This window comes from Bidens hawaiensis, unplaced genomic scaffold (assembly GCF_021521415.1).
Source record: "Bidens hawaiensis isolate Kalapana, Puna unplaced genomic scaffold, B.hawaiensis_p1.1 tig00029272_1, whole genome shotgun sequence".
Lineage (NCBI taxonomy): Eukaryota > Viridiplantae > Streptophyta > Magnoliopsida > Asterales > Asteraceae > Bidens > Bidens hawaiensis.
This window is the reverse complement of record NW_027494820.1, coordinates 177,417-187,500: the sequence shown is the minus strand read 5'-3', so window position 1 is coordinate 187,500 and position 10,084 is coordinate 177,417. Positions and strand designations below refer to the sequence as shown.

General features: G+C 34.1%; 1 protein-coding gene across 1 annotated transcript; it reads left to right on the top strand.

Moving 5' to 3' along the window:
• The first annotated feature begins 67 nt into the window (after positions 1 to 67).
• On the top strand, positions 68 to 1,743 carry LOC143578428 (ATP synthase subunit b, chloroplastic-like). Its single transcript, XM_077062020.1, has 2 exons — positions 68 to 555; positions 1,258 to 1,743. Exons 1-2 carry the CDS (start codon positions 411 to 413, stop codon positions 1,665 to 1,667), a joined length of 555 nt encoding a protein of 184 aa, XP_076918135.1. The 5' UTR covers positions 68 to 410; the 3' UTR covers positions 1,668 to 1,743.
• The last annotated feature ends 8,341 nt before the right edge of the window (positions 1,744 to 10,084 follow it).

Sequence of the window (10,084 nt, the reverse complement as noted above, 5' to 3'; positions counted from 1 at the left end):
AGCATTAGCACTTTTATTTGCTAATCCTTTTGTTTAATATTATAAATATGAAATTTTTTTCTTTTTCATATTTTATTGCCCTGGACTTGTGCTTTGTTTTTTCGAATTATATAAAGATTTCATTCCTAGAATTACTTATTCATTGAGAAAATAACCCACGGGAAGGGCTGATTTGCAGATGAGGAATTAGCATACCAACTCGCTTTCATCCTTCCCGTTCGTGTTCGTAGGCCTTTTTTAGTTTTTAAGAGGGGGGTGGGACCAAGGAGGTAATTCATGATTTCTAAATCGAATAGATTTTTGATTCGATTTAGAAAGTAGGAAACTATAACTATATATATATAAATAGGACAAAGTAATACAAAAAGAACTCTGTTATATTTTTTAGTCTATCTATACGAGGAGATCATATGAAAAATGTAACCGATTCTTTCGTTTCTTTGGGCCACTGGCCATCCGCCGGGAGTTTCGGGTTTAATACCGATATTTTAGCAACAAATCTAATAAATCTAAGTGTAGTGCTTGGGGTCTTGATCTTTTTTGGAAAGGGAGTGTGTGCGAGTTGTTTATTTCAAGAATAGGCTGGATCCAACCAGATGTACTTTTTCTGTTATAACTAGGAAAGTGATATCTAAGAAAGAAGAGTGCATGATCTCGCGAATTACTTCTGAATCAAATCAGAAATCATATGTAAGAACTATAGCATTTCGTAATTTATTGGAAAATCCACTTTGATTCTCTATCAACCAATAATGTGGGACCATTAACATGGTTAAAGCTAAACTGTTTGAAATCCAGACGCAGCATGGTATTCTTTCTACCACTATGTTAAGATAGAGATGGTTTCAAAATAAATATTTTATCAATATAAAACACTCATATCGATAAAATGATTTGAACTACTTATTGGGGTTTTTTAGCCAATGCTGAATCGATGACCTATTTATTGTGTATAAAGTAAGAAAAACTTCTTGGGTTAAAAAAAGTAAACAACTTTGCTGACAATTACATATTTTTTGTTTGGTCAGAAGAGTCCTCCGAATATTTTGATCTTGGATTAGTGATTCCTTTTGATTTTGATATTTTGATTTCATTTTGGAATATGACAAAAGAATATAGGATAGGCTCAGTACATTAACAATCAAAATAAGGGAATTTATATTGAGCATGAGAGCCAAATGAATTGAAAGATTCATGTTTGGTTCGGGAAGGGATCATGGAATTTTTGAAATGAATGGAAAGATAATCTACTTTCATTAAGTGATTTATTAGATAATCGAAAAAAGAGAATCTTGAATACTATTAAAAATTCAGAAGAATTTCGCGAAGGGGCCATAGAACAGCTAGAAAAAGCCCGGGCTCGCTTGCGGAAAGTAGAAATAGAAGCAGATGAGTTTCGCGTGAATGGATACTCTGAAATAGAGCGAGAAAAATTGAATTTGATTGATTCAACTTATAAGACTTTGGAACAACTAGAAAATTACAAAAATGAAACTATAAATTTTGAACAACAAAAGGCCAGTAATCAAGTCCGACAACGGGTTTTCCAACAAGCCTTACAAGGAGCTCTAGGAACTCTGAATAGTTGTTTAAACAACGAGTTACATTTACGTACTATCAGTGCCAATATTGGCATATTGGCGGCGATGAAACAAATAACGGATTAGTCCTTCTACTTTAGTTTAGGCATTATTTTTGATTTTTTTTGATTGATTTTTTTTTTCAAAAAAGAATTAAGAAATACTCATGGTAACCATTCAAGCCGACGAAATTAGTAATATTATCCGTGAACGTATTGAGCAATATAATAGAGAAGTAAAGATTGTAAATACCGGTACCGTACTTCAAGTAGGTGATGGTATTGCTCGTATTCATGGTCTTGATGAAGTAATGGCGGGTGAATTAGTAGAATTTCAAGAAGGTACAATAGGTATTGCTCTTAATTTGGAATCAACTAATGTTGGTGTTGTTTTAATGGGTGATGGTTTGCTGATACAAGAAGGGAGTTCTGTAAAAGCAACAGGAAGAATTGCTCAGATACCGGTGAGTGAGGCCTATTTGGGTCGTGTTATCAACGCCCTGGCTAAACCTATTGATGGTAGAGGTGAAATTTCATCTTCTGAATATAGGTTAATTGAATCACCCGCTCCGGGATTATTTCTCGACGTTCTGTATATGAGCCTCTTCAAACAGGGCTTATTGCTATTGATTCAATGATTCCCATAGGACGTGGTCAGCGAGAATTAATTATTGGGGATAGACAGACCGGTAAAACAGCAGTAGCAACAGATACAATTCTAAATCAACAAGGCCAAAATGTAATATGCGTTTATGTAGCTATTGGTCAAAAAGCATCTTCTGTGGCTCAGGTAGTTACTACTTTCCAGGAAAGGGGCGCGATGGAATATACTATTGTGGTAGCCGAAACGGCGGATTCCCCTGCTACATTACAATACCTTGCTCCTTATACAGGAGCAGCTCTGGCTGAATATTTTATGTACCGTGAACGACACACTTTAATCATTTATGATGATCTCTCTAAACAAGCGCAAGCTTATCGTCAAATGTCTCTTCTATTACGAAGACCGCCTGGGCGCGAGGCTTATCCAGGGGATGTTTTTTATTTACATTCACGCCTTTTGGAAAGAGCTGCTAAATTAAGTTCGCTTTTAGGTGAAGGAAGTATGACCGCTTTACCAATAGTTGAAACCCAATCGGGAGACGTTTCGGCTTATATTCCTACTAATGTCATTTCGATTACTGATGGACAAATATTCTTATCTGCCGACCTATTCAATGCTGGAATCCGGCCCGCTATTAACGTGGGTGGAGTAGCTACCGAGATCAATGCAGTCAATTATGCAAAAGCGGACTTTGACGGGCTGCATCATGCAAATTACACACACGAATGTAGTCAAACACACACGAGCTGCATCATGCAAATTAACGTATAATTGCATGCAAAACATATAATTGCATACCCAGCCAACCGTTGTATTTTGATAAAAAAAAAGCGATAATTGCATACATGTAATGTTTTACATAAATGCTTAAAATATGATGTTGGACAAATGGGATGAAATGCAAAATTCTTGTATAATCTTAATAGAATTCAAGTAAGAGTTTTCAAAAATTTAAATATGCATAATAAACAAAAAAATTCAAAGGTATACAAAATAAAAAAAGTTTTAAACCACCATCAAAATCAAAAGTACACAAAATTAAAGAAGTGCTAAACAAGAATGTTGAACAAAAATAATAAGGAAAAAAAAGAGCATCACTCAGAAGCAATATCATGTTCTTCATCACTTGATTCATCATCAGTTTCGTTTTGGTTTTCTCCCTCTTTCTTTTTCTTTTTTGGACAATTTCTTGTGTCATGATTGACATATTTTCCACAGTAACCGTCTTTTTAGCCTTCTCCGCCGCCTTCTCCCGTGCGCCGATTAGCCTGCGTTTCCCACTACCTTTGTTCCTAATACCTTTAGGGCCTGTAACACAAACCTCTTCAGGTTGAGATTGTTGAAGCAATTCTTCAATCATGAATTTCTTGTTTCTATGGTTTGGGTTGTGTGTAAATTCTTCAAAAATTTCGTTCTTCAATTCCTTAATCTTTGTAGCAAATACTTTAAGTCGTTCGTCTTGATCCCTTATACGGTCCAAACACTTCTGCACATCAGTAACAACCTCAATCCTAGTCCTTGATTTTTCGTCGTTGTCAACCCCAATCCTATTTTCGATGCTGTACACACTGTTTGGTAGCGCATAAGTGTCCCAATGCTTAGATATGTAATGATCTAGAATTTTGTCAATATTCTCCATTCCGAATACAGCAAACACATGACGACATAGATATCCAATACGCGTATACAACATGCACGAGCAGCAAACAGTCGTATCAATCAAGTTAATGGAAACCTACATTGTTATATCCAGAGTAAAAACTTATTATAAAAAATGTATGTAAATGTAAAAAGAAAAAATTAATGATTAATATACACATAACAATACCTTAAACCTTCCAACGAAACCAGATCTTTTGTCCTTGTGATGAATCAAATAAACTTTGGTATCATCTACAACTTCAGGAATACCTATCATACACGATGTTGCACTTTTTATCATCTCTTTTTGAACCTCGAAAAAAATGTCCCGAGTGTATACATAACCAGCATGTTGTTCGATAGGAGTGTTAAGACGATATCGAGGAGTTGTTGTGATAGTTTTGTTATGCAAAACTCTTTGCTTTTCCCATTGTGTACCCATTGATAAATCAAAACACAACATGAATTGTACAAGTGTGTTGGAAGGGCTAGAATTAACTTTAAAACTAGCATTAGAGCTCTCGCATCTAGACGTGGTCTTCATCAAACAACACATGGGTATATCCCTAAAATAACCAGAGAATATCATACATTTGTTTAAGCCAATCATGATCATTCAATTTAAATTCTGTCATTAGAGCCACCCATTTTCGCTCAAACGTAGGTGGGTTAATAAAGACATTCCAAACTAACTTGTGTATACTTCTACGCAACTCTCCATTTTTTAACCGTTCATTGGATACCTATAAACAAAATTATTAGACATACATAGTTCCAGGTAGCATATGATTTTGAGTTGGTTTATGTAAACAATGGAGACTCATATGATTCTGTACAAGAGGAACAATAATGACACTTATATATATGAATTATCAACAAATCATAAACTAATTACTCTTGTGATGTTTATATACGTCTATTTCCAATTCATGTTATAATTAATAACATATTGAAATAAAGATAATGATAAACAATGATTACAATATGATCTATAGTAAGTTTACATATATGTAATAAGAAAGAATGATAAGTTCTATAAAAACCACTGTTGTTTAATTAATTTAACATAAAGTAAATTTATATGCTTAATATAATTAGTATATAAAGATATGGATGTGTCTAATCTTCAAACGAAGTTTATCCATAATGTGCCACATACAAAGTCGATGAACAGATTGAGTTAAAACGATAGATATTGCTTGCTTCATTGATGGAACTTGATCGCTTAAAATTAGTGTTGGTTGTTTATTACCATGAGCTTCAAGAAAAGACTCTAACAACCACTTGTATGAATCGATAGTTTCATTATGTAGCAAACCCGCACCAAACGTTACGCACTTCTTGTGATGATCTACTCCAGTAAAAGGGACAAAAATCATGCCGTACCTGAAAAGCAAATTAAAATTTTAAAAAGTAAATACATTAATGTAAAACGCCACATAAAAAAACGTACATATTTGTTTTGTATGTGGCGTCAAATGCTAAAACATCGCCGAATGCAATGTAGTTGCTTTTTGCAACGCCATCAGCCCAAAATAAAGACCGCAACTCGCCTTTAACAGCAGTGTGAAAAAAAGAGAAATTATGCAAGTTCTTCGCACATCCGTTCATCGTATTTAACACCATCTGTGCATCTTTATCTCCTTTGAAAGCTCTCATAGTCCTAGAACTATTTGTGTACTCTACTTTTGTACCTCGAACCATGTGATGACCGCCCTTTAACGCAGATTGTATGTTGTAGGCTCTTGTCGCACCAATATTCACCAATCGAACTTTGTGTATATATTCATGGTCGCTAAAATCCAACTGACGACGACTCCGTGTTAAGTCCTTATTCTCATCAGCAACAAGACCATGATTATGACTTTCCACAAACTCGTATAATTCGAACTTAAGGGTACCTTTTACAGCTCTTAGTCTAACACGTGCTTAGCAGTCGGTAACCTTGTAGTTAACGCTACATGGAGACTCTGTAATTAGTGTATCAACATCTTTGCCACGATAAATACCTGCTCTGTTACAAAGGATATACCTATTAGTAATAACACCACTCTTACGTCTCTTGATTGTAGATAACCGTGTATCAAATCCAGCCTTATCTGCATACAACTTATACATTGATTCAGCATCCTCTAATGTGGGATATATCCTACCCACAACTGGTTTAAGGCCAACGGCAACGTTGGGCAACCGATATCTTGTTCCATTAGGTGATGTGTATGATTGATTGTATGATGAATTTTCGTTATCACTTTCGAGCAAATCTACAATTAAGTAAAAACATTTAATAATTGACATGTATGAAAATAAATCAACAAATGACAACATTCTTTCTCAATAGCAAAACAAAGAAAATTTTTATTGAATGAACAAAATTAGAGTTTAACACAAAAACAGAAAAACAAAGCTAAAATTTATTTAAATGGACAATTTCTATAATCATGATAACCAAAACGACCACATTTGCTACAAAATCTTCTTGCCATCTTCATACGAAAAAAAATATTACTACCTCTTTGATCACCACGTTCTTCAACACCAAGTACTTCACCAGCATCATTATCCATCACGTCTTCGTGAACAACCTGAATAGCTTCTTCAAGTTGGTATTGAATAGGAATAATATCCATATTCGAATCTGAATTCGTTTTATCCATAACTACAAAAGACAAACAATATTATCTTGTTAATATATAACAACCTTGATATGAAAAAAAAAAATGGAACTGTTTGACCAAGTTAATTCATTCTTTGAACTCAAAATAATTAAGAACTATAATTGATTTGTTACAAAATGATTTGTAACAGTTAACTCCTTGAAGGTTTACACCACCAAAATCGATTTCCACCAAAATCGATTTACACCAACAAAAAATGGAACTGTTTGACCAGGTTCATTCCTTGATCATAGTAAGGGATAAAAATCGATGCAATATATAAATTTAAATCATTTTATTAATTTTAAAGATTACGTTTAAAATCCTTTTATTATTTTGAAGAACAATTTTAGTGATGCAATGTTAAAGAATTGAAATTTGTATTCAATTTGTTTTTTCTAATAACGTTCCCAGATTGAAACAAACGTAGTAATTAAGATATAATATAATTACAACAACTCTTACAATTGGCGAATGGCGATTAAGGAATTCATACGTACCTGATAATATGGAAATTGATTTTGTTGATGATGGATCTTGATGATACGATTGAATCTGATAAATAATATTATGATTTTGTGTTTAGTAACTTCCCTATGATAATGGAGAGTGAAAATAGGAGTCTTCAACATATCATAATAATACGTGAATATTTGTTATTGTTCAAAAGACTATATTACCCTCATTTAAAAAATAGTAAAAGAAATGAATAATAAATTTTGATTGGTCAAGATGGGTTTCTAGAGTTCCTAATTAAATGATGGGTTCCTAATTGACACTAACCCTCTATATATATATATATAATTGGTTACAAAAGGTTACTGTTTTAGAAAAAGGTTCATCGGGTTTTAATTTTTTAAAGTTGTTGGGTCTAAAATGGTTAATCATTTTTAAATTTTAAATATTATTGTCTTATATATTTAAAATAAGATTAAAAATACTAGGACTCTGTGAGAATGGACCTTGTGTTGTCGCCCACTCGGCATATGCACAAGGCCAAGCGGCCAATTAATAAAGCCCGCTAGATACGACTAAACTTGGATTTAAACGCATTATGGTCCCTTAGTAATTCGTCAATGTTAGTCTTTAGTGTCTCTTGTTTTATGTTACCCGCCATGTTAGTTAGTTCTTGTTTTATGCAACATGTTGGTGATTGCATGGTAACAAATCATTTAAATTTTCTTTGGAGAAAAGTTGGATGCTCTACAGTCTACTCATGATTTCTCTTTTTAAGGGGTTAAGTTCCATGCTACTTTTAGACCTAATTAAGGAAATATATTTGACCATGTATTATTGGTCACTTTTATTATTTTTTCTCATTTGTCATGTTTGCGTTATTTCAATGCCAACTCAGTTATTTCTCCATCATTCAACTCATGTTATGGTTTATTCTTATCATTTTTCACAATTCCATTTTATTTAATTAAAAAATAAAAACAAAAGTAAAAAAAATTGATTGGGTGAGGGGTCAAAGGACCGCATGACCGCCCTTATTCTAGTCTCATAGGACCCTTAAGGATCCCAAAAACAATACCAAGCCGGCAGTGTTGCAAAATTCGATCCTAACAGGCGCCGATTAATCGTTAGTCTACCCACTGATAATTAATTTTGAGCTAGTTGACTAATTAATCGGTCAATTGTCAAATCCAACCAAAATCGGCGGTTTCCAACGAGATTCCGGCCAAATTCAACAATTTTCATTGAGATTCCGGCCATATATATATATATAACTGAAAATTACATATAAAAATGTGTGTGTGTAAAACTAAAATTATACATTAAAGTCTTAAAGTGTTATCCGATTAATCACGATTAATCGCTAGCTAGTCGATCCCTGCCTTCACTGCCTGACCAGCGATTAATGATTTTTACAACACCATCAACCGGCAACAACCTTAGACTATGATATGTTTATGTATCATTCTATATATAGATTTTATGTTAATACATAAGTTTGTGATATATAAAGTCTATTGGTGCTTTATAACACATGTACGTTATACATATTGTCATTTAAGCGTGCTTTTGAGCATGACAATATTTTCATTTACAAATAACATGTTCATGTGCGCATTTACTCGCATCAGAATATTGATATTGTTGAGTTCAATTTATATATTAATTAATTGATTCAAATGAATAAGCAAAATTTCAAGCACTTAAATGTTTATTTTATAAATTACTTTTATAGGGTTTGTCATTTGCACATTTACTTGATCTTTCTTTTCACTTTTCTTGTATATATAAAATAAATTAATGCAAGTTGGTGAGATTTTACTAATTTTATTTATAACTTATAAAAATAGTCAGGAGAATAAACGCTACAATAATTTTTTTTAACTTTTAAACCATGTGTAATCATAAAGCTCCACTACCAGGGGTTATGCGTCACGTGGTGCCCAGTCAGAGTTATGATTTTGTACAAAAACATGCTGTAGTGATAACTCTCCACTGCCAGGGGTTATGAGCCACGTGGCGCCCAGTCATTATTAATTTTATTTGTTTTTTTAAATACTAAATCATTTAAATAAATTAACATAAAATTAAAAATTACATTAAACTTCCAAATAAAAAATACATTAAACTAAATTAAAAAAATACATCAAATTAAAATAAAAAAACATAAATAATACTAATAAAACTAAAACTCATTTATATTTTTCTAAAATTTTCGCTCGTCGATTGGCTTTTAGAGATTGGACTATATGGTCGTCTTCGGATAGCTCGTTTGATAAAATCTCGATGTCTTTGTCCATCTCATTCCTTCGAAGTAGGTCGACGGCGTCCAAATTTACTTGAAGTCGTTGGGTTCCAAGTTGGTGTAAATTTTGGAGTCGAGAGTTCATTAATTGGAATTGGCTTTCCAATTCGGGATTCGAACCCGTTGCTGAAGACGAACCGGCCCCTTTCCCCTTTCCTTTGCCTTTGGTTCTTCTACCCCCGGCCGAGGCATGTCGGTAGTATTCACGGGGTCATTATCGCTTAAGTTGAAGTTTCGATCGTCGGAACGGGGCGTGTCTGGATCAACCGAAGACGATGTTTTAGACTTTTTTTTACGCGGACCACCTTCGGCTTCGGCTTCGGCATCTAACACCAAGCCCCATTTTGGGTGAAACATCAAGAGGTCTTTCCTAATGCCAAAGTAGTTGAAGGTCCCGCCGACCTTATGTTGAAACTCCACCAACGCGTTATCCATGACTTCCGCGTCCGAGACACCGCTACTCCTAGTTCTATTCATCCGAGAGAAAACCGTATGGAAAGCCATGCATTTGGTGTTTATGTCGCCCCATTTCGACAGTAACGAATCTTTTTCTCGACGCGAGTCCCCGCTAAGGTTGTGAAACCTCTCTATAATTTTGTGCCAAAATACCCCCATTTTTTGATAGTTCGCTAAAAAAATAAAACATTACAAGTTTAATGTTTGTTATAAGAAATTTAAAAAAATATATATGCATTTTAAAAACCTACCGCATTTGGCATCTTCCGATATCTGGCACCAAGCACGAGCACATAGTACGCACTCATCGATACTCCACGCTATCACCGTCTTTTTAACCCGATGTTCGCCGGCGGGCTTCTTTGCGTGTTTTTTCGAACGTCCGC

Excerpts from the sequence above, each read along its gene's own strand:
- LOC143578428 (XM_077062020.1), top strand. The coding sequence starts at position 411 with ATGAAAAATGTAACCGATTCTTTCGTTTCTTTGGGCCACTGGCCATCC. Across the intron at positions 556-1,257 it reads CTTTTTTGGAAAGGGAGTGT|TAAGTGATTTATTAGATAAT; the intron begins GTGCGAGTTGTT and ends ATCTACTTTCAT.